At 41.0% G+C, this 25,487-nt stretch overlaps 1 protein-coding gene across 31 annotated transcripts in view; it reads right to left on the reverse strand.

Annotated features, from left to right (window-relative positions):
* Nucleotides 1–25,487, reverse strand: part of NUMB (NUMB endocytic adaptor protein) — a 194,792-nt gene that overhangs the window by 7,235 nt on the left and 162,070 nt on the right. For 22 of the 31 annotated variants that reach the window (XM_063651810.1, XM_063651800.1, XM_063651802.1 and 19 more), the window contains 5 exons: nucleotides 16,480–16,554; nucleotides 10,712–10,852; nucleotides 5,015–5,219; nucleotides 1,809–2,102; nucleotides 85–231 (listed from right to left, as the gene is read on the reverse strand). In XM_063651810.1, coding sequence (XP_063507880.1) covers nucleotides 85–231; nucleotides 1,809–2,102; nucleotides 5,015–5,219; nucleotides 10,712–10,852; nucleotides 16,480–16,554 — 862 coding nt within the window. The remainder of the gene's footprint in view (nucleotides 1–84; nucleotides 232–1,808; nucleotides 2,103–5,014; nucleotides 5,220–10,711; nucleotides 10,853–16,479; nucleotides 16,555–25,487) is intronic. The other 9 variants (XM_063651806.1, XM_063651813.1, XM_054449538.2 and 6 more) reach the window with 1 other exon arrangement.

A 25,487-nucleotide genomic window follows, 5' to 3' on the forward strand; every position in this document is an offset into this window, starting at 1 on the left:
GGAAGCTCATCTTACAGTTAGTGAGCAGTGTACTAAACGTACTGGTTGTAAAGAGAACAGCTGAGCAGGTCAGAGGGCACCAACCTTGGAAGGTAGGAGATTGTGGTGCCACCACTGTCACTGGTTTGGTCATCGGAGCAGATGAGAAGGGGTCCTCAGGTGTGCTGAAGGCATTGGTGATCTGTGAGCACAGGGAGCTGATGCTCTCTGCCTCCCCTTCTACCTCTGGCACTGCAAGGCAAACAGAAAATGGCTCCAAACAGAAAAACAGAATAATCCTGAAATTTGACAGTATGATGCAAGCTGGCATTTTATACTGTATCTCCTGTTTATGGAAGAAAAGGCTCAATTAACTGTATGGCGGGGTCACAAAACCAGTTTCAAAAAATTTACTGGCCACAATTTCATTGGCTTTTCAGATGGGAAAGTATAAAATGTCAACAATTAATGTACTAAGGCACATCTTCCTCCCTTACAAATCCCCAAATTTCCTTATTTCCTCTTCTTATAACACTGTTTGGAATCTGTCCTTTTTGTGCCAAGATGTTCAGCTAGCCAGATCTTTGTAGAAGACATCTGCAACCTGTATGCCTTCCAATGTGTTCTCAAGGCTGTGATCTGAATTAGGTTCTGGAGCCTTTAGTAATTCTGTCAGGAAAATGGGTTCAAGTCTGGGGCACTAGTGGATGCTTAGTGCTTTTCTCTGTAACAAACTATGACAATGTCATCAATCTCATTTTTCTCCAAAGTCTCCAGTACTAAGCATATGATCTATGATAACATGAAAAAGTGAGCAGAGGTATAGGACGCTAGGGCCTTTATTCTTAATACTGACTCTAGGATACTTTTGTATCACTGAGGAAGCTAATTATGTGTGCTAAAGCTCTGTTTGCTCATCTGTAAAGAGAATAAAAGTTTTTATTCCCTGTCTGCCCTAGAAGAAGACGGAACTGAAATGAGGTACCTCAGCTGAGAACTGAAAAGACCCTCCGTAATCATCTAGTCCAACTATTCTTTAGGCCTAGTTTCATCTGTCAGATGAACTTAACTCTCTGTACTTTTATACCATCAGTAGGAATGGCCTATCGAGACAGTTTCCTCATATTCTGTTATAGCAATGGCTTGACATGTCTCAGAGGGAGGTAAAATAGAGCCCAACAAAAGCACTGACCAGATCTAATACTTTAGCTACAGATTTTATGACAAGGATAGACCTATAGGGGCTGACATAGCTGTACAGAGGCCACACAAAGGCCTGTGGGACGGTTCTGAAAGGTAATGAATATTTGTGAACAAGTCCACTGTCTGTGATGAATAACAAATCTTAGATGTACACAAGAGACCTGTCTAGAGTTTCCTCCCTATGGAGCCAACCAGCCAGAAGGACAATGAGCACATATCCATTTCTTCTGCTGGTAATGCTATGTGTTTCTAAGGCCTCTTTAATTAATTCCCTGCTGGGTCCCAAATGGCAGAATAAGAATAGAAACTTGAGACCCTTGATGTTTGGAAGCAGGTTGGCTGAGAGGCAGTGAATGCACTTACATCGGGACAAACCACAAATCTTGTGGCTTAGGCTAGAAATTCCACAATGGCTCTGCTGCCTGTTTGTTGAAGAGAAATTACGGATTCACATCCCCCTCAATGGACCTTAGTTTTCCCACTATGGGAAATGACAAAAGATACAACTATCAACCAACCTCAGGGAAAGAGCAATGCCTGGTTTAATGGGATTAGTGTCTTCATGGGAAGTGATGAGAATGCTTCAGTGCTCGAGTACCCAGTGAGTCAGGTAGATGCTACATTACCTGCATTTTTAATGGGGAAATCAGTCTTCCTCTGCATAGTGGAAGGCAACTCATTGATGCGTAGGGATAGTTGGCGTTTAAAGGGTGACATCTTCTGGCTAAGAGCAGGAAATCCTCGGAAAGAGCCTTGGCGAGCAAGCTGTTCAATTGGAGCATGCCGGCGTGGGATGGCATGAGGATTGTTCATCTCCAGAGAGGTTGTGGCATCAGAAGTAGGAGAGGTGGGAGAGGATGGGGATGGGGCAGTGTTGCCAGGGGCAACTGATGAACCAACGACTATCTTATCTGTTTCAGCTCAAGAAAATAAAGAGAATGAAGACCTTAGCAATGTCTTCAAATAATTTGAGTTTACAGAGCTGACAAATTCGAAAGCCCCCTAGGTCGTTTTACCCATTTCCTTCCCAATGTCTCTTAAAAGATAAGTTAGAAGTAGGGTTTGGATCCATTTTTCAGACAGATAAAAGGTTTAGTAACGTACTATATGTCACAAAGCATATCTACTAAGACAGAAATGTTAGATCTTTTATTCTCATTCAGTGATTTATAAATTAAGACTGAAAAAGATCTTAAAAACTCAGTTCCTATGAATTCCTAATATGTGGTCTTTTAAAGAATGATTCATGATTTTCAATGCTTGTGTGTTAGGGGAGGAGAACTTTGGGAACTGTAGCATTAGAAAGGTCTAAATAAGCATAAGTTTAACCATATATCTTTGATTAGGTGTCAAAGAATGTCATATATAACAGTCTTTATTTATTTATTTATTTATTTTATTTTATTATTATTATTTTTTTTTTTGTTCTATACTGGGTTTTTTTAATTGAAGAACATCTCTGGGAAAATATTCCATATTAATGCCCATAGAAATACTATGTTACTTTTTAACGTTTGCATAGTATTCCATTGAATGATGCACCATAACTTATCTAATCAGTTTATTTATTTATTTATTGTTTGAGATGGAGTTTCGCTCTTTTTGTCCAGGCTGGAGTGCAATGGCACGATCTCGGCTTACTGCAACCTCTGCCTCCCAGGTTCAAGTGATTCTCCTGCCTCAGACTCCCAAGTAGCTGGGATTATAGGTGCACGCCACCATGCCCAACTCATTTGGTATTTTTAATACACATGAGGTTTTACCATGTTGGCCAGGCTGGTCATGAACTCCTGACCTCAGGTGATCCACCTGCCTCCGCCTCTCAAGGTGCTGGGATTACAGGCGTGAGCCACCACGCCTAACCTAAAGCAGTCTTTAAATCATGCATTTGTGGTTCATTTGAATAAAAGCATGCAGTAGTAAAATTTTGAACTGGATTAAATTTGAGTAAATATAAGACTGTGGGTACCAGTTGAGTCCCACTCTGATTGTGACAAATCTCAACCACCAACTCTCACAATCCTTTGTAGATCTTGGGACTCAATCTCTTTGCAGTTGCTGTGCATAATAATGAATATTATTTGGTGGTATTAAAGAACATGCTTAATTAGTAAATAGTCTGAAGATCACTAAAGCATATTAGATAACAGTAATGCAGGTTAAATTTTCTAGTACAGATAGCATGATTTTTCCCCCCTTTGGCTTCCTGGTGCAAATATTTACAAGAAATGAAAAAAAAATCACAATAATTTCATTTCAAATAAAAATATATATGCTTTTTTTTTTGGAGGGGGGTGTTAAGAATTAGAGCTGTTTGGGTCAGTATTAGTCAATGATGCTATCCAAAAGGGCTGGTTTAAGGCCAGGTGCGGTGGCTCACACCTGTAATCCCAGCACTTTGGGAGGCCAAGGCAGGCAGATCACCTGAGGTCAGGAGTTTGAGACCAGCCTGGCCAACATGGTGAAAGCCCATCTCTACTAAAAATACAAACATTAGCTGGGTGTGGTGGCATTCACCTGTAATCCCAGCTACTCAGGAGGCTGAGGCAGGAGAATCGCTTGAGCCCAGGAGGTGAAGGCTGCAGTCAGTGGAGACTGCGCCACTACATTCCAGCCTGGGCAACAGAACTAGACTCTGTCTCAAAAAAAAAAACCCAAATCAAACCAAAACAACAAAAAAAATGACTAGTTTAGAACTAGGTTATAGTAAAAAAAATTATCATATACATATATATATATATATATATATATATATATATATGTATTTGTTTTTAAGAGACAGGGTTTTGCTGTTACCCAGGCTGGAGGAGTGCAGTGGCATGATCACAGCTCACTGTAACCTTGTACTCCTGGGCTCCAGCAATCCTCTAGTCTCAGCCTCCCAAGCAGCTAGGATTACGGATGTGTACCACCAAATATGGCAAATTTTTTTTTTTTTTTCTTTAGGGATAGAGTCTATGTTGCACAGTCTGGTCACAAACTCCTGGCCTCAAGTGATCTTTCCTCCTCAGCCTCCTAAAGTATTGAGATTACAGCTGTGAGCCACTATACCTGGCCTCAAAATTATATTAATGTCTATTAGTTAACCTGAATTGTTTGTGCTTGTCTTGTTGGTTTTAACCCTACTTATATACAAGAATGCAAAAGTATTTTCAAGCCCTATCATTTAGTTCTAAAATATACCCAACTCACATTTATAGACTGCCGACTAACTTGAATGTTTGTACAGGCATTTCTGCTGTGATGCCATGTGTACCTAAATAAAACTCACACTCTATAAAATCACACACTACATTAAATTAACAGGGCTATAGGAAAAAGAGTTACAGGCTTACCTCTCAAAATCTATAGACTTTTGTGACTAGAAAGCACTAAAAAACAGCAATAATCTCATATAAACAGTATTACTGTTAAATCTCTCCGCTAGCATCATAGTTCGTGGATGGTTTGCAGCCTTAAGCCCTGGGACCTGTGCTGCTTCCTTTAAGATGCAGGTACTTGATTCATTTGCTTCTCACAGAGATCAGATGCATCAGAATTAAAAAGGTATTTCAGGATGGGAGGAAGGGGGTAAGAGATGTCTCTGCAGCTTCTTCAACTGCACTCTGATTCCTCAGATAGCTTACTATAATGGAGTAAATATTTTTGAAGCCATTAAACTAGCCACTCTAAAGGAAGCAGTTTTTAAGATTTTCAACTTTGTTATAAGGTTTTATATTGCTAAGGGTTCTCTTTGATTATGAGAAAACTTACTTACCCCTGGTAGCTTCAAAATAATAACTTGTTGGGAAAAACTGTATTCCATAAATACACACTGTAGAACAGATTGTACCTTTCTTGGCATCTTGCATTTGTTTCATGATCTCCTCTCTTTCTGCTTGTTCAGTGGCTGTTGTGACACGGAATGATCCTTCTCTTGTAAAAGTGGTCCGACTAGCATCAAAAGTAGCAGTCACTCCACATTCCTTCTCCCGCTTCTGCTTGCGCTCTAAACAGGCTGCAAAAGCACAGCCTACTGCATGGCTCAACCTTTCACCCTGTAAACAGCAGATTTTAAAAGCTTTTCAGAATTACATTACTAACAATTACATACAAATAAGTCCTTTTTTTTGTTTTTGAGACAGAGTCTTGCCGTTACCCAGGCTGGAGTGCAGTGGCGCAGTCTCTGCTCACTGCAACCTCTGCCCCCGGGCTCAAATACTTCTCGTGCCTCAGCCTCCTGAGTAGCTGGGACTACAATCACGCACCACCACACCTGGCTAATTTTTGTATTTTTAGTAGAGATGGGGTTTTGCTATGTTGGGCAGGCTGGTCTCCAACTCCTGGCCTCAAGTGGTCTACCCGCTTCAGCCTCCCAAAGTGCTGGGATTACAGGCATGAGCCACCACACTTGGCCCAAATAAGTCTGTTTTTATGAAAGCAAGATGTTGCAAATTCCAGCTTAAAATTGTTTTAATATATTAGTATGCCATATTAATTTAAATGAATAGATTTTCTAAGGTAGTAATTATAATGGTTCAATTCGCTGTTACAAGCCTTGGGGTAAAGTGATAACCAGCAACCTGTGCTTTTGCAAGCAGCCATGGAGAACTCTTTATCACTTAGGCTCTGTCATGTCAGCCCTGGCCAACAGCTTAGAAGACTCTATGCAAGGTTTCAAGCCTTGACACGCAAGCTTCTAGTTGCCCTTTGGGGAAGTAGTGGAAATATTTACCAGCCACTTCTAAGAAACTACTGGAAAGGCAAGGCAAATTTCAGGAGCTTAATGCACTGTTAATATGTCTAGGAAAAAAAGGTGCAAACTTAAAACTTCTGATAAACAAATATAATTCCAGTGATTAAAAAGGAATGAGGCCAGGCATGGTGGCTCACATCTGTAATCTCAGCACTTTGGGAGGCCGAGGTGGGTGGATCACTTGAGCCCAGGAGTTTGAGACCAGCCTGGATAACACAGTGAGACTCTGTCTCTACCAAAATAATAAAAGAAAATTAGGCCAGGGGCGATGGCTCACACCTGTAATCCCAGCACTTTGGGAGGCTGAGGTGGGTGGATCATAAGGTCAGGAGTTCGAGACCAGCCTGGCCAACATGGTGAAACCCCGTCTCTACTAAAAATACAAAAATTAGCCGGATGTGGTGGTGGGTGCCTGTAATCCTAGCTACTTGAGAGGCTGACACAGGAGAATTGCCTGAAGTCGGGAAGTAGAGGTTGCTGTGAGCTGAGATGGCGCCATTGCACTCCAGCCTGGGCAACAAGAGCGAAACTCCGTCTCAAAAAATAAATAAAAATCAAAATAAAGGCCGGGCGCAGTGGCTCATGCCTGTAATCCCAGCACTTTGGGAGGCTGAGGTGGGCGGATCACCTAAGGTCAGGAGTTCGAGACCAGCCTGACCAACATGGAGAAACCCTGTTTATACTAAAAATACAAAATTAGCCAGGCATGATGGCACATGCCTGTAATCCCAGCTACTTGGGAGGCTGAGGCAGGAGAATCATTGAACCCAGGAGGTGGAGGTTGTGGTGAGCCAAGATCGCGCCATTGCACTCCAGCCTGGGCAACAAGAACAAAACTCTGTCTCAAAAAAAATAATAATTAAAAAAATAATAATAATAAAAAGAAAAAATTAGTTGAGTGTGGTGGTGGTGTGTGTCTGTGGTCCTGCTTGGGAGATGGGAGATCACTTAAGCCTACAGTAAGCTGTAATTGTGCCACTGCACTCCAGCCTGGGTGACATAGTGAGACCCTGTCTCAAAAAAAAAAACAACAAACAAAACTAACAATGAGACAAAAGCTTTGCTGTCTCCCCTTTCTGAATCCCCCCTCTAAGCAACCCTCCTCATTTATGATCCTCAGTGCTTTTAGGTTTTCCCCCATACCTTTCCTATCTTCCTCTAGCTCTAATTCCCAACTCTACCTCCCAGCCAAACACAGGCAAAAGTGAAAGCATGTTTTCATCCACATTGTCTACTTATAAAAGAATTAAGCAGATAAAACTGATTTGTGTGTGGGAGGAGTGGAGGATGTATATAAACAAAACACTGCTTTATATAGATACACTGGATTACCCAGAGTCAATTTAATAAATTCAATGGATTATTTTTAGCAGGGTTATCTGTATTTTAGACCATTTTGCTAATTGTGGAATAAAAAAGCTAGAGATGGTACAATAATTGTTGGCATCATTCACAGTGAGAAGAGATATTTGGGAACAGAAAGTCTTTTGTGGTGTTCTCAAAATCACACCACGTAGGCAGCTGCTCCTACAGACGGCTCTGAACAAGTCGTTTCACTGGATTTTGCATGACAGTATTAGTTATCGTAAGGACAGGTAAGGTTTAAAATGCTTTATGTCCCTAAGATTTTACTACCTTTGACTACTTTTTACTTTTTAAAAATTTTTAAACTTTTTAAAAAAACTTTTGACACTTATTTACAGACTGATGGAATTACTCTATGAAACCACATGAGTTTCCATCTAACTTCCCAGTAGGACAATATTAGGCCAGATGTTAAAGCATGAAACAGGAGTACTGAAAGATTCTTAGAATGTGTTTGCATTTGAATGCAGCTCTATTATAAGGACAGAGCTACAGGTCAAGGAAGCTTATTCTTTCTCCTAGGCCTGGGGCAGAAGTTGTTGAAGAGTGACCTCATCCCCAACCAACAGCATCATCTGGGAACTTTTAAGTGCAAATTCTTAAGTCCCAACGCCAAACTCACTGAATGAAAAACGCTGGAGATGGGGCCCAGCAATCTATGTTTTAAAACAAGTCCTCCAGTTAAGTCCCAACCCCAAACTCACTGAATGAAAAACCCTGGAGATGGGGCCCAGCAATCTATGTTTTAAAACAAGTCCTCCAGGTGATTTTGATACAGTAGAACTATTGGCCTAGGAGATTCAAACAGCCTGCCAGGCCACAATTTGACAACAAAATGGTTTTTAAATTAGTATGTGGAAACTCTTGAACTCCAGATTTTTAAAGTGTAGTGATAGCAAAATATACCAAGTTTGTGGTTTACTTAGGGTCTGAGAAACAGAGGACAAAAGCGTAGTTTAGTTACTTCAACTCATTTCAAAGCACCTGTGTCAAACCAAGGAAGAACAGCTTAGACAATATTCACTAAAATTTTTGGAGTAATGTGGGCCAGACCCTATGCTAAGTGTGCTTATAATCATTATCCAATTTAGTATTCACAACCACTTTCTCCATTTATAGAAGTGTATACTAAGAGAATGTTAAGGAACTTGCCCCAAATCCCACAGCTAGTAAGAACCAGAATCAGAACTGAAACCCATATCTGACTAGAGCCTGAGCTCTTAGCATTTGTTTACACCAATGTCTCAAAGATTTTTAAACAATTTTGGTCAATTTTTAGAGCATGGCCACTACTTATCTTCCAGATTAAACTTTGGCAAGAGCTTTACTGACCTGTAACCTTCACGAATGGCTATACTGCCTATTCTGTCTTGACACTTGCTGTACATACAGTTTGAGTATCTCTTTTCTGAAATGCTTGGGACCAGAAGTGTTTCTGATTTTAGATTTTTTTCAGATTTTGGAATACTTGCATTATACTTAACAAGTTGACATCCCAAATCCGAAAAGCCAAAATCCAAAATGCTCCAATGAGTATTTCTGTTGAGTGTCATGTCGGTGCTCAAAAAGTTTAGAATTTTGGAGGATTTCAGATTTTCAGATTTGAAATGCTCAACTTATAGTAAAATCATTGTCATTTAAAAGAGACTTGTCTTTCATGTTAAAATTTTGGGTAATTTACATAAAGAATGAAATTATTCTCTATTTTAAAACAAAACTTCTACCATGCAACAATTTCTAGCGTTGTTCATTCTACCATAACTTAGTATTTGTTTTTTTTTTTTTTTTTTTTTTGAGATGGAGTCTTGCTTTGTCACCCAGGCTGCAGTGCAGTGTTGCAATCTTGACTCACTGCAACCTCTGCCTCCTGGGTTCAAGCGATTCTCATGCCTCAGCCTCCTGAATAACTGGGATTACAAGCACCCGCTACCACGGCCGGCTAATTTGTGTATTTTTAGTAGAGACAGGGTTTCATCATGTTGGCCAGGCTGGTCTCGAACTCCTGACCTCAACTGATCTGCCCACCTAAACCTCCCAAAGTGTTAGGATTACAGGCGTGAGCCACCGTGCCTGGCCTATTTTTGTTTTATTTTTGAGATGGAGTCTTACTCTGTTGTCCAGGCTGGAGTGCAGTGGTGCAATCTTGGCTCACTGCAACCTTTGCCTCCAGGTTCAAGCAATTGAACTGAGTCAGTCTCCCAAGTATCTGGGATTACAGGCATGCGCCACCACACCTAGCTAACTTTTGCATTTTTAGTAGAGACAGGGTTTCACCATGTTGGCCAGACTGGTCTTGAACTCTTGACCTCAGGTGATCCGCCCACCTCGGCCTCCCAAAGTGCTAGGATTACAGGTGTGAGCCACCATGCCCGGCCAGTATTTCTTTTCTTTTTTTTTTTTTTTGGACAGAGTCTTGCTCTGTCACCCAGGATGGAGTCAGTGGCGCAATCTTGGCTCACTGCAACCTCCACCTCCTGGGTTCAAGCGATTCTTCTGCCTCAGCCTCCCGAGTAGCTGGGACTACAGGCATGCGCCACCATGCCCTGCAAATTTTTTTGTATTTTTAGTAGAGACGGGGTTTCACCATATTGGCCGGGCTGGTCTTGAACTCCTGACCTTGTGATCCGCCTGCCTCGGCCTCCTAAAGTGCTGGGATTACAGGTGTGAGCCACTGTGCCTGGCCAGTATTTCTGTTTTTATAATAGTTGAAAGTATACTCCAACTCAGTTTTTTTTTTTTTTTTTGGAGACAAGGTCTCACTCTGTCACCAGGCTGGAGTGTAATGGCACAATGACTCACTGTAGCCTCCAACACCTACGCTCAAGTGTTCTGCTCACCTCAGCCTCCCAAGGCATGTAGAATGTAGCTAGGACTACATGCATGTGCCACCATGCCTGGCTAATTTTTTCTTTAACTTTGTAAAGATGAGGTCTTGCCATGTAACCCAGGTTGGTTTCCAAATTGTGGTCTCAAGTGATCCTCCCGCCCTGGCCAAAGTGCTGGGATTATAGGGGTGAGCCACCAGGCCCAGCCAAGTTCTTTCATTTGTAGTAGTTTCTTTGCAAATACATTTTTAATACCATACTCATATGTGTTAGCAATAAGAACCCTGAAAATACTTCCAATAATAAAAAGTTTCAAATAAAGTTTAGCAACCACTATCACCAGACCCTTTTTACCTTCCTTTAATGATCTTTGGTTTCAGCCAATCACTTTTGTTCAGTGAGTTGCAACTCCCGGGGTTATACCAAAAGTGTGAACTATCTGAATAAAAGGAGCCGAAAGTAGGCTAGTTTAGGCACTTTCAAGAGCAGCTGTAGCAGCACGTACTTGTTAAAAATGTAGTAGAAACCGCCTGGCTGAGCAAACCCAGAAAGAGCCCAGCTAACTGAGAATACTCATCATGAAATACATATTTGTTGGACTCACTGTGTCCTTGACAGCCATGAAGCAGTGACAGATCCAGCGACGAGTGGTGCCATCACGACATATGTAAGAAAAGGCTCTATCAAAGTTCCTATCTGGGGCACAGAAAGAAACTTTCTCTATCGTCTGGTCAACTATGAGGTCCTAGAAAATAGAACACACAAAGAAAGAGAAGACTTATGAGGTTATCTGAGCTTCTCAGAACACAGGATGTTCATTTCATGATGCACAATCCATACATCTGATACAACTAGGCTATGGAATAGCTAGATATGTGTCCAGCAGTTTAAATACTGAGAATTGGACTCAGCAGACATCCTAAGAGGCACTTTGCCCAGATACCTCTCTCATCTACATGTTCTAAAGCATATGCTTGTTGATTCTAGTTTTACATCTCTTTCATGGTAGATTCCACATTCAACAATATATGTAAATCAGTATCTTTAATCCTTTGGGTAAAAAAAAATCTTTTGGGTTTATTTCCAAATATAAGCAAATACATATAATACTCATGTTTATGCTACCTTCGTTACACAATGAACACTACACACATACACACACAGTTCTGCACCTTGCTTTTTTACATTATATATACCATATCCAGTGAAGTTACTTCAGATACTGTTATTTGTCAGGTGTGGAATTTCCACTTGTTTCTTTTTCTTTTTTTTTTTTTTTTTGGACAGTCTCACTCTGTCACCCAGGCTGGAGTGCAGTGGCGCGATCTTGGCTCACTGCAACCTCTGCCTCCTGGGTTCAAGCAATTCTGCCTCAGCCTCCCAAGCAGCTGGGACTACAGGCATGTGCCACCACGCCCGGCTAATTTTTTGTATTTTTAGTAGAGACAGGTTTCACTGTGTTAGCCAGGATGGTCTCAATCTCCTGGCCTCATGATCCACCTGCCTCGGCCTCCCAAAGTGCTGGGATTACAGGCATGAGCTACCACGCCCAGCCATTTGTTTCTTTTTCACAGTTTCTATTCTCTGCCAAGATTTCTATCTCTTCATTCAACATGAACATATTTCCTTTCTGTCACTGAGTATAGTTATAATGCCTGCTATACACTATTTTCATTTCTGTTAAGGTAGCACTCTACTTTAATGTACCATTTTCTGTACTAGTTGTGGTGATGCTATAAACACAAACAATACAATGACTCAAATACAAGAGACATTTATTTCTTGGTCAAATAGTGAAGGAGGGTATTTAAAATCTGTCTGCTAATTCCAACATCTGAGTCATCTTGAAGTTGGGTCTTTATTGATTGTTATTTTGATGAGAATAAGTCAGACTTGTCTGTTTTGTTGTATGCTGAGTAACTGCATTGTAGACATTGTGAATGTTATATGTGGAAAGAATGGATTTCGTTACATTCCTTGGAAGTGTTATGTTTTTGGTTTTATCAGGTAGCTAATTTGATTATACTCAAATGGAAAACTCTATCTTTTGAACAGCACCTCAGACATCAGGGTGTTTTTGTTCTTTTTTTGAGACTGTCTTGCTCCGTCATCCAGGCTGGAGTGCAGTGGCGCAATCACTGCTCACTGTAACCTCAACTCCTGGGTTCAAGCGATCCTCCCGCCTCAGCCTCCCGAGTACAGGTACATGTCACCATACGTAGGTAATGAAGTATCAGTTTTTATATCCTTAGTTGGGCTATTTGGAGTCTGCCTTGAATCTACATGGCTAAAGGGTCAGAGATTTGGGCAGAATTTATGAACAGAATTTGGGACTACTCCTTTTTGGCTTACTCATTTCCAGGATTCTCTTTTTACTTTCTTTTTTTGAGACAGTCTTGCTCTGTTGCCCAGGCTGCTGGAGTGCAATGACGCAATCTCAGCTTACTGCAACCTCTGCCTCCCAGGTTCAAGTGACTCTCATGCCTCAGCCTCCCAAGTAGCTGGAACCATAGGCACACACCTCCATGCCCAGCAAATTTTTTGTATTTTTAGGAGAGACAGAGTTTCAGCATGTTGGCCAGGCTGGTCTCAAAACTACTGGCCTCAAGTGATCCACCTGCCTTGGCCTCCCAAAGTGCTGGGATTACAGGTGTGAGCCACCATGCTCAGCCTCTCTTTTTACCTTCTAGTGGCTACTGTTGTCTCAAATTCTGTCTTCTGCACTTTAGGAGGCTGAGGCGGGTGGATCACTTGAGGTCATCAGTTCAAGACCAGCCTGGCCAACATGGTGAAACTCCGTCTCTACTAAAAATACAAAAATTCGCTGGGTGTGGTGGCGGATGCCTGTAATCCCAGCTACTCAGGAGGCTGAGGCAGGAAAATTGCTTGAACCCGGGAGGCGGAGGTTGCAGTGAGCTGAGATCGCACCATTGCACTCTAGCCTGGGCGACAGAGCCAGACTCCATCTAAAAAAAAAAAAAAAAAACAAAAAAATTCTGACTTTTGGTTTTTAAGACCAAAAGACTAAGTGTTTCTCACTGAAGTTAGAGCTACCCTATATGGTACAGACTAGGGCCTATCCTTAGGCTAGAAGCTGTGAAATGGGAAATCACCCAATACAATTTCCTTCTTCTAAGTGTCAGCTTTTCTCTAGAATCTATCTGCTTTGGGTTATTTTCTAGTGCCTTCAAATAATTGGGTTATTTTGTTTAGAATTTACAGTTGTTTGCTAGAGGGTCAGTCCAACAGAAGCTCTATTTAGCTACTGCTGGAAGTGAAACACACTGAAGAGTCATTTTAAAACTTGTTTTTCTAATTTTTTTCTTTGTAATATAAATTTCATTTCCATTCACATTTCCATCTACTAGTTCAATTACATTTCCATTTGCAATTCATTTATCTCTTTTTCTTTTTTTTTTTGATACAGAGTCTTGCTCTGTCACCCAGGCTGGAGTGCAGTGGCGTGATCTCGGCTCACTGCAAGCTCAGCCTCCCGGGTTCACGCCATTCTCTGGCCTCAGCCTCCCAAGTAGCTGGGACTACAGGCTCCCGCAATCATGTCCAGCTAATTTTTTATATTTTTAGTAGAGATGGGGTTTCACTGTGTTAGCCAGGACGGTCGCGATCTCCTGACCTCGTGATCCATCCGCCTCGGCCTCCCAAAATGCTGGGATTACAGGCGTGAGCCACTGCGCCTGGCCATTGATTTATCTCTTTTTCTAAGAAACTAAGAGTTACTATACTCAAGTAGGAACACTAGGCCAAGTGCAGTGGCTCACACCTGTAATCCCAGTACTTCGGGACGCTGAGGTGGGAGGATTGCTCGAGCCCAGGGGTTCGAAACCAGCTTGGGCAACATAGTGAGACCCCATCTCTAAAAAAAAAAAAATTATCTGGACTGTGGTGGTGTGTGCCTGCAGTCCCAGCTACTTGAGAGGCTGAGGTCGCAGGATCCCTTGAGCCTAGGAGGCTGAGGCTGCAGTGAGCTATGTCTGTGCCACTGTACTCCAGCCTGGGTGACAGTATAAGACACTATCTCAAAAAAAAAAAAAAAAAAAAAAGTAGGAACACTATCAGAATCAAGATAGACATGAGTTGAGAGGTAGGATAGCAAGGCAATCTAACAGAGCTTCTTGCTCAAAGGTTAAGGGCTTCAGATTTCAGCTTCTGTTCCACAAAAATTTGTGCAGATCATGGCATGGTGTTATCACAAATACTGATCCCAACATGGTATTAGTTCCTGCTTATAGCGAAATACAAGGTGGGAAGATGGTCCCAATGGTGACAAGCCACCAATGACTACTAATTACTACTATTCAGTGTGGAAAAAACTAAACTAACGAATGCCAGTGGTGTAAGTAGCCACAAGGGGGCAATATCACTTTCCAACTATTGGATAAAACAATACATAGCTTTCAAGTATAACAAATTTCATCCAAACACTAATGAAAACTACATAAGTTCCAAAAAATAATTAAAATGATCACAGTTTCCAACAGTAATGTACTAAAAGTGAAGATTGTACTAAAGTGAAGATTGCTTCTCTTGAACTTAAAAAAAAAGTATGCAATGTAAGGTCAAATAACTAAAATGCAGCTATATTAAATCACTTGAAATTTACCAGGCAAGTTGCCTATCAAAACTGCTTTTTACCTGCCAGACTTTGTCCCCTTTCAGTGGCATTTGAATTTTTTTTTTTAATTATCTTCTTGTTAAATTTTTTCCTGACTTTAGGTATTCTAGGAAATTTTAATTAATAATTAAATGTACTTATATAACACCTTATGCTTTCTAGGGGTAGAGCTGTGTGTCTATTCTTATTTAGGCATTTACGATCACTGTCTCTCAAATGCAAAATGGTACCTGTGATTTGAGATATTATTTGGATTCTAAGTAAATGTTAACCAGAGAGCCATTTACTAGTCCTTAAGATGTCACTTGAGTTTTGAGTCAAAAGCCAGGTTAATTAGTTCAAATATCATTTTCTTAAAATAGTGTTTTCTTCAGAGCAAGAAGAAGTTTCAGATGTGGAGTCCATCTTTTTTTAATTTTAAAGTATGGTAAAAGGATAGTCTATCATCTATTATATCAAATTTGTGAGAGTAAAAACTTTTTAAAAAATATATAAGAACAAAAACAGGCCACGAGCGGTGGCTCATGCCTACAATCCCAGCACTTTGGGAGGCCAAGGTGGGCGAATCACTTGAGGTCGGAAGTTCAAGACCAGCCTGACCAACATGGTGAAACCTCGTCTGTACCAAAAATACAAAAATTAGCGGGGCATGGTGGTCTGTGTTTGTAATCAGCTACTTGGGAGGCTGAGGCAGGAGAATCGTTTGAACCCAGGAGGTGGAGGTTGCAGTGAGCTGGGATCGTGCCACTGCACTCCAGCCTGGGCAACAAGAGTGAAACTTCATCTCAAAAAAAAAAAAAAAAAAAGAACTCAGATCTTAACACTAAATGCTAATGCTTAGTACCTTAGACACGCTATGTCATGTAGAACAAAATGTTGAGAGAATACTATTTCTCATAAAGTAAATGAGTAACTAAAGTAGTTTCCTGAACGTTAAATAGTCTCTCAGAAGACTGTACTTTGGACTAAGTGGAAGGATAAAGCTTCAACAACATAATACCCTTGAACAGCTTAAGGGTATTATATTTGATCATTAGAGATTTTAAAAAGCATATGAGCTGTCCCATTTAAGCTTATAAGAATCTTACCTTAGGCCAGGCGCAGTGGCTCACTCCTGTAATTCCAGCACTTTGGGAGGCTGCCGGTGGATCACCTGAGGTCAGGAGTTCGAGATCAGCCTGGCCAACATGGTGAAACCCCGTCTCTACTAATAATACAAAAATTAGCCAGGCAAGGCCGGGCGCAGTGGCTCACACCTGTAATCCCAGCACTTTGGGAGGCCGAGGCGGGCGGATCACCTGAGGTCGGGAGTTCAAGACCAGCCTGACCAACATGGAGAAACCCCATCTCTACTAAAAATACAAAATTAGCTGGGCATGGTGGCACATGCCTGTAATCCCAGCTACTAGGGAGGCTGAGGCAGGCGAATCGCTTGAACCTGGGAGGTGGAGGTTGCGGTGGGCCGAGATGGTGCCATTGCACTCTAGCCCGGGCAACAAGAGCGAAACTCTGTCTCAAAAAAAAAAAAAAAAAAAAATTAGCCAGGCATGGTAGCACACCCTTGTAATCCCAGCTACTCGGGAGGCTGAGGCAGGAGAGTTGCTTGAACCCGAGAGACGGAGGTTGCAGTGAGCTGAGATCGTGCCATTGCACTCCAACCTGGGTGACAAGAGTGAAACTCCATCTCCAAAAAAAAAAAATAAAATAAAATAAATAAAAATAAAAATAAAGAGTCTTACCTTAGTTTTTTCATCCACAACTCTGAGTCCATCTGCTGAGACCCACAGAACTGCTTTAACAGCTTTCTTTCCAGTCTTTTAAGAGAAATCAAAAAGGGGAGGGGGAGATACACATATATAATATTAAAAAAAAGTCATCTTCCACAGAAAACACTGACTTCTGCCTTCCAGAAGTCACAAGTACAGATGAAGTCCAAGTTCAGAAGTGGTGCCCAAAGCCAGATACTCAAACCAAACTGCAGAAACATTCAGGAAAAAACAAGCCAAAGCTATTATTTTAGAAACACAATGCAAAACAATAAGATAAAATTAAGTAAAAGGGAAGTAACAGATGGAATAAAAACCAAGATATCACATTCCATAAAGGGCAAAGAATTCATAACTACATTCTTCACCCATTTAAAAACATCAACCAAGAAAACCAAGAGTCAGATAATTATTAAATACATAAGGAGTTACACCACAAGTAGCGTCTACAAGTATATTTAGAGCAGGAAGTAACATGTCTTAATTGAGATGTCGACCATTCTACTATCCTATGACCCCCAGTATGTTATAGCAGGACCCTTGGTCACCTAACATTTTCACGTTAAAAACACAATAAGTCTTCATTATTCTATTAACAATCTTTAAAAAGCCATTATTTGTTCTCTCAGAGTTAACACGGACATTTTTCCTAATAATTTTTTCTTTTTTTTCTTGAGACAGAGTCTCACTCTGTCGCCCAGGCTGGAGAGCAGTGATGTGATATTGGCTCACTGCAACCCCCCTCCCGGGTTCAAGTGGTTCTCCTGCCTCAGCCTCCCGACTAGCTGGGATTACAGGCGCCTGCCACCATGCCCGGCTAATTTTTGTATTTAGTAGAGATGGAGTTTCACCATGTTGGCCAGGCTGGTCTGGAACTCCTGACCTCAAGTGATCTGCCCGCCTCAGCCTCCCAAAGTGCTGGGATTACAGGTGTGAGCCACTGTGCCCAGCCTCTAATAATTTTAGAGACGAGGTCTCACTATGTTGCTCAGGCTGGAGTGCAGTGGCTATTCACAGGTATGATCACAGAGCATTACAGCCTTGAACTCCTGGGCTCAAGTGATCCCCTTGTCCCAGCCTCACGTGTAGCCAGGACTACAAGTGTACACCACTGTACCCAGCGTTGGCTTGGTTTTTAATTTGACATTAAATGCATGGAGACATTTTGGGGACACAGGAAGATTTAAAAACTACTGAAAAAATAATTTTCTTTTTACTGGCTCAGAAAATACTTTTTGGCACGTGAGAATCACATGAGAACAAGCTGATGTATAATTCCTCCTGTGATGGAATGTAATAGTAATTTAACAATGTCCTTTCTTTTTAACTGCCTCAAGTATACAGCAAAATAAAGCAAAAGCAATATGAAGGCTGAGAATAGGTATCAGATTATCATAAAAAGTATAGATCAAAAGGAATCTGGTGCTAAGGTTGGCGCAGCAGCCTCTAGAAGGGACAAGGGAGACTTTTAGAACTGTCTACCATTCTCCTCTATATGTGATCCAAGCCCAGGAAAACTTGATATGAGGACATGGCCTTACTTAAATAACCTGTGATCCACTCGGCCTCATCATCTCCACCACCACCATACATTTGATGAGTGCCTATAATATGCCAGCCAGTGGAAATACCTGGAAGGTTACTGAAAGGCAACAATCAGACAAAAAATAAAGAATACTGTAGGTAAATGCTACAGTAGAGCTGAGAACAAGGTACAATGATGTCAGAAAAAAGGTATAATCAAATCTCTTTGTGGAATTCGGGAAGGTTATACAAAGGAGAAGACTGAACTGGGTGCTGGAATAATTTTTCTTGATGCTTAGGTAGGGGTACGGAGACAGGGAAGTAACAGAGGTACTGGACATGCCAGGCAGAAGAAACAGCAGTACAGGACATGGAAGCAAACAACATGGCAAGTCTGGGGCTCTATAAATATTTCAATATGGCTTGGTAAGTAGACTTGGCAATGGGAGAGGCGTAATGGGAGATAGAGTAGGAAAGGCCTAATCACGGAAGGCCTTCTATTCCTGATAAGGACTTTGATCTTGATTCTATGGGCAATTAGAAGCTATTCTGTAAATATTATTACAATAAATTGAATTTAGGTAAAGGAGATTAGCCTTGGTAATATGGGTATACTTCATCCAATCAGTTGAAGGCCTCAAGAGCAAAAACTGAGGTTTCCTAGAGAAGAAACCCTGCCTGAGTTTCCAGCCTGTTGGCCTGCTTTACAGGTATCAGACTTGCCAGCCCGCCAGCCCCTAAAATCACATGAGTGAATTCTTAAAATAGATAATATGTATATACATATATATGTCATATATATATAAATATAACCTCCCAGCGGTTCTGTTTCTCTGGAGGATCGTGATACAGAAGTAGAAGTCAGACTAGAATGGGTCGAGAAATAAATGAAAGGCAAAAAGAGTCTACAAGTATTAAATACTTTTTTTTACAAAGCTTTTCTATAAACAGGAGAGCTGTAGGGCAATAAGACACAGGCAGAGGATCAAGGGAAGTCTATAAGAATTGTGATAAACTAGCATGTTATACTTGAAATAGAATGGACTTTGGATTAAGACAAATATGAGACTGAATTCAGTGCTACTATTCATAAGCTAAGAAAGTTATGTAGCCCACTGAGCTTCCATCTCTTCATCTGTAAAATATTTGTAGTTTGTTAAAAGGATTAGAGATTATATACAGTACCTGGAATTTAAATAGGGTAACAATTAGTAGCCATTTATCATCATTATATTATTAACAAACTTTAAAAAACCTCTCCCAATAGTAAAGCAGAATTCTTAAAAGACTGATATACATTTTCAACAATGACATCCTCTTCATGTGCTGAATGGGAAAAGCCAGTGGAACAGGTGGAAACGGAAGGCCCAAGAAAAAGAGAAGAGTAATTTAGAGGACAAAGTCCAACAAAATGCAGGGTGAGATGGGGCTAGAATACAAGTTTTAGACAGGAGGAGAGATGTCCATTCCTATGAAATGGAGGGATAAAGTGAGGCCGAGTAGAGACGAAGACAGATTTGTAAAGGAGGGAGTAGCAAGTGGAGGAAATTCACTCTGGAGAACCATAAATTCGTCTGTGAATTTATGGTTTTACTTTACCTGCTTTACTTTGCTGGGGAGAGGAAAGATGACAGGCAGAGTAAAACAGTAAAGATTTAGAACAGTAGTATGGAGGCAGTCTAGTACAGTGACTAGGAACCAAGCTGTTGTTTGGATTTGAATTCTGGTTCTGCAAGTTACTCCTAGTATGATCAAAGGCAGGTTAATTTAACTTCTCTATGCTTCACTTTCTACGCCTGTATAATGATGTTAATAATCTCATATACCTCACAGGGTTACTGTGAGGATTAAACAAATTAATGTATACGAAAGGTTTAGAACAAGGACGGTCATATAATTTACTCTACAAACTGGGAACCCTTTGAAAATGAAAGAGATGACTCGTCATTTACGTTAGGTATATCTCCTAATGCTATTCCTCCCCTCTCCCCCCACCCCACAACAGGCCTCGGTGTGTGATGTCCCCCTTCCTGTGTCCAAGTGTTCTCATTGTTCTAGAACTTAAAGTATAATAAAAAAAAGAGAGAGATGACTATTAAAACTGATAAATGGGTGTTATAATAGAGCTGTTCCAGGCAAACTGGTAGAAGAGTCATTCACCAACAACAGTAACTGCTCATATTTAACCAACTCTCATGTAACATTTAGTATTTTGCTGGAAGGTAAGCTCCATGAGGGCAAGGTTTCTTCCGTCTATTGTTCACTGCTGTATCCCTGGAACTTGAACAACACCTGGAACAGAGTAGCAGTTCAAGAAATATTTGTTGAAAGAAAAAATATGCTAAATATCTGTTGTAGGAAACAGGAGACAGCTGACCAGTGATATACAACATTGCCAAATGGCACTGACAATCCTAAGATATTTAAATTTGCAGTTTAATCAATCTGCTCATTGTATAATTGTAGCCTGCAGTGTTCAGTATCTGAGGCAACAGATAGTACTACTTCAAGGTTAGAAGACTGAAGTAGGGAAAAATAAAAGGTCAGTTTAGAATGGGACTGTTCTCCAGTTAGTCTCCTTACAATATTCAGGGAAATGTAACATTTTCTTGGCCCAATTATATGCTTGTCTGTTTGGAGACAGGGTCTTGCCTTGTTGCCCAGGCTGCCATGCAAGTGGCACAGGACAGCTCACTGCAGCCTTGAACTCCTGGGCTCCAGTAATTCTCCCACTTCAGCCTCCCCAGTAGCTGGGACTACATGCACTACCATACCCAGCTAATTTTTAAACAATTTTTTGTAGAGATGGCGTCTTGCCCTGCTGCCTAGGCTGGAGCACAGTGACATAATCATAATTCACTGCAGCCTTGAACTCCTAGGCTCAAGCGATCCTCCTGCTTCGGCCTCCCAAAAGTGCTGGGATTACAGGTGTAAATCACCACACACATCCCAATTATATGGTTATAAAAACATGTGTGGCCGGGTGTGGTGGCTCATGTCTGTAATCCCAACACTGTGGGAGGCCAAGGCATGTGGATCGCTTGAGGCCAGGAGTTCGAAACCAGCCTGGCCAACATGCTGAAACCCCGTATCTACTAAAAAATATAAAAAATTAGCCAGGTGTGGGGGCACGTGCCTGTAATTCCAGCTACTCAGGAGGCTGAGGCAGGAGAATTGCTTGAACCTGGGAGGCAGAGGTTGCAGTGAGCTGAGATCACACCACTGCACTCCTGCCTGGGTGACACAGCGAGACTCCATCTCAAAAATAAAAAATAAAAAAAATTGTGCTTTTTGAGATAGGCCTTAATAATTTTATAGTATTGTACTAATGTATCAGTAAGGAATCATATTTGTCATATATCATGGCCTCTGATCTCTCTGAAGAGGGGAAGAAAACAGATAATACGAATTCTTGTATTTGTTCATACTTTTGGGTGTGGGTTCTTGTACATCATTATAGTTTGCCACATTATAGTTATTTCAGTCAGGTACTGAAATATTAATGATTACAGATGCCTGTAGCTGAAATTAAGCCCAGGCTTCCTCTCACAAATTCTATAGTTGCAATACTTCCATATTTCTTTTTTTTTTTTTTTTTTTGAGATGAGTCTTACTCTGTCGCCCAGGCTGGAGTGCAGTGGAGCAATTTAGGCTCACTGCAACCTCTGTCTCCTGGGCTCAAGTGATTCTCATGCCCCAGCTTCCTGAGTAGCTGGGATTACGGGTTCACGGCCCCACACCCAGCTAATTTTTTGTATTTTTTTTTGGTAGAGATGGGGTTTCACCATGTTGGCCAGGCTGGTCTCAAACTCCTGACCTCAGGTGATCCGCCCACTTTAGCCTCTCAAAGTGCTGGGATTACAGGTATGAGCCACTGCGCCTGGCCAATACTTCTATGTTATTTGTAAACTTGAGTCTTTCATTCTGACCATATAAACTAAGATTTCTAAGCACTTTTAAGAAAAGAAGATAAACGTGGCTGAGAGAAGACTGTGTGCCCTAAAACTGTCTACTTGAAACCAGTACCCTAGGTGATCAGGCCACAGTTAACTAATCAAAGGACTGAAAAAAGACAAACTACATTAAGTATGAAATGTAGAATTTACATACAGGCCGGGCGCAGTGGCTCACGCCTATAATCCCAGCACTTTGGGAGGAAGCCGAGAAGGGTGGATCACCTGACGTCAGGAGTTCGAGACCAACCTCACCAACATGGCGAAACCCCATCTCTACTAAAAATACAAAAATTAGCCAGTGTGGTAGCGGGTGCCTGTAATCCCAGCTACTCGGGAGGGTGAGACAGGAGACTCGCTTGAACCCGGGAGGTGGAGGTTGCAGTGAGCTGAGATGGCACCATTGCACTCCAGCCTGGGCAACAGAGTGAGACGCCATCTCAAAAAAAAAAAAAAAGAAATAAAGAAAAAAAAGAATTTACATACATCTTAGTGGCACAAACACTTCTTTAAAAAGACAACATGCTGGCCAGGCACAGTGGCTCATGCCTGTAATCCCAGCACTTTGGGAGGCCAGGGCCAGTGGATCACCTGAGGTCAGGAGTTTGAGACCATCCTGGCCAACATGGTGAAACCCTGTCTCTACTAAAAACACAAAAATCAGCCGGGCGTGGTGGCACGCGCCTGTAGTCCCAGCTGCTCTGGAGGCTGTGGCAGGAGAACTGCTTGAACCCAGGAGGCAGAGGTTGCAGTGAGCCAAGATCGCACTACTGTACTCTAGTCTGGGTGACAGAGCGAGACTCCATCTCAAAAAAAAAAAAAAAAAACATGCTTCAGGAACTAATAAAAATGTGGAAGTGGCAACATAGATGTTCAGACATTCAGAATTATTTTATCATCACTGCTCTAACACTTTCTACTTTAATAATAATTTCACAGTTATAGGTAGAATTCACACTGACAAATGTATCATGAAAAAGTTTCACAATAAAGACAAAAATCCTTTTTTTTTCAAAGAAAACCGATCTAACATGGACAGAATTTTAGTAACTTGGAATTTAAATTGGTGAAATCTGAGCAGAAGGATCAAGCTAACCAAAAGTGAAAAATGAAAGTATAACTTTCTCAAGTAATTACTCTACACTATAAATATCCAGCTTAGTATTTTAAAATTATTATCTTCTTTAAAACCTTTTATTATGGGTAGATATAAACCAATATAGCAACTAAGCAGGTTCTGACACTGGAGAAAATAGTAACATATAGTGGATCTATTACAAATTACTAAATCAGGAAACTTGTACCAGAAGAGAAATGCACAGGTAATCTTAACACGAAAAAAATTGGTGAAGGAACACAAAATAGAAAATGGAACAGAAATAGTAACAAGCTCAGCACACTGTAAGATGACTTTCTCCTAAATATAAAAGCTACGTACAGTAAAAGGCAACTGAAATAACCAATTGCTATCTATCTATCTCCAGATTTTTTTTGTTTTTTGTTTCTTTAAGTAGAAACCACTGTTTCTTTCTTTCTTTCTTTCTTTCTTTTTTCTGTTAGAGACAGGGTCTTATTCTGACACCCAGGCTGGAGTGCAGTGGTGTGATCACAGCTCACTGCAGCCTCAAACTCCTGGGCTCAAGTCATCCACCCACCTCAGCCTCCTGAGTAGCTGGGAGACCACAAGTAAGTACCACCACACCTGGCTACTTTTTTATTTTTATAGAGATGGGGTCTTGCTATGTTGCCCAGGCTGGTCTCAAGTTCTGGCTTCAAGTGATCCTCCCACCTCAGCCAATCCTCCCAAAGTATTAGGATTACAGATGTGAGCCACTATGCCCAGGTGAAACCACTTTTTAAAAATAAATTGAAAAAGGATGAAAATGACAAGTTGGTGATATACATAGTAGGTGGAAAGATTCTTACATTGCTCTTTTATTTCATCAGTATAACTGATGTTATCCTTGGGAGAAATGAGTTGGAGTTGGAGGAATGAGTTTTGTTTTGTTTTTTGAGGCAGAGTCTTGCTCTGTCGCCCATGCTTGGAGTGCAGTGGTGCGATCTCGGCTCACTGCAACCTCCGCCTCCTGGGTTCAAGTGATTCTCCTGCCTCAGCCTCTCAAATGGCTGGGATTACAGGTACCTGCCACCACATCCAGCTATGGCTTATTTTTGTATTTTTAATAGAGAAGGGGTTTCACCATGTTGGCCAGGCTGGTCTTGAACTCCTGACCTCAGGTGATCCGCCCACCTCAGCCTCCCAAAATGCTGGGATTACAGGTGTGAGCTACCGCGCCTGGCTGAAATGAGTTTTTAAATTGTTGAAATTAGGGATTAGCAAACGTTTTTTGTGAAGGGCCAGATAACAAAATATTTTAGGCTTTGCAGGACATATGATCTCTATTGCAACTACTCAACTCTATCACTGCACAAAAGCAGCCATAACAATATGTACACAAATGGGCATGACTTTGTTCCAATAAAATGTTATTTACGAAAACAAATACAGTAGTGGGCCATAGTTTGCGACATCCGATACAATCATAATCTCTATAAAGTAATTAATTGAATCTTCTTGGAAAGATAATTCACTATACTGAAATATTAGACCTGTTGGAACTGTGTCCCTGAATTCATTTTCTTTTTTTCCTGACAAATGTATTTATATCCTACCTATTTTAAGGTGCCGTCCAACTCTAAAATTCTATGATTCCCAAGATCACCAATGAGATAAGAGCATGCCATTAATTAACAAAAATAAAAATGACATTTGGAGGCAAGACAGCTCTGCGGGCATATGCTAGGTAAGAGCAAAAGGGTTAAGCAAATGTTCTAATGTAAGCTGAAGTGAAGAAATGCTATAAAGACACATGGAAACATCATTTTGCATAGCTTTGAAATGTTAAGAAGCAACAGCAGCAAACAGACCAACTAGGGCAGAGCAAGTCACTCTCAGAACAACAGTGATTTGCAATTCTACCGTGCAAAGTTCCTTCAGCTACAAACTAAAGAGGTCTTCAAAGGTTCCCAATGTGTAAAGAATCACTGGTCAGTCTTTCTGTCACATCTACACAGAGGAAGGCATTACAGAGTAATGGTGATATATAAACCAGGGAACCATGATACAGTGTGCCTTGTAATAAACAAACAAGAGACTTTTTTCAGAGGGAACCCAGCTTGTTTTTTAAATCAGAAGAGAAAAGTCTTGAAGTCTATAATTTAATATTTGAATTTCTGAACAGAATGGTGTAATCAATAAATTTTGTCTTATAATTCCAAAATCCAGTGAATATACCCCAAAGAACAAAGCAGTGAAAGGACAGAAACACAACTTTCTTCAGGATTTGAGATTGTACTGTGCTCAGGAAGAGTACAATAACTTTTAGTCTCAGACACTAAGGTTTATTATTCCTATACTTTCTTAAATGAGAGGGGCACTTAAAGGCTTTTAGGAAAAAACAAGGATGGAGCATGTCATGAACTACACAGTAAAGGAGAGATTTT

Source organism: Pongo pygmaeus, chromosome 15, assembly GCF_028885625.2.
Source record: "Pongo pygmaeus isolate AG05252 chromosome 15, NHGRI_mPonPyg2-v2.0_pri, whole genome shotgun sequence".
NCBI lineage: Eukaryota > Metazoa > Chordata > Mammalia > Primates > Hominidae > Pongo > Pongo pygmaeus.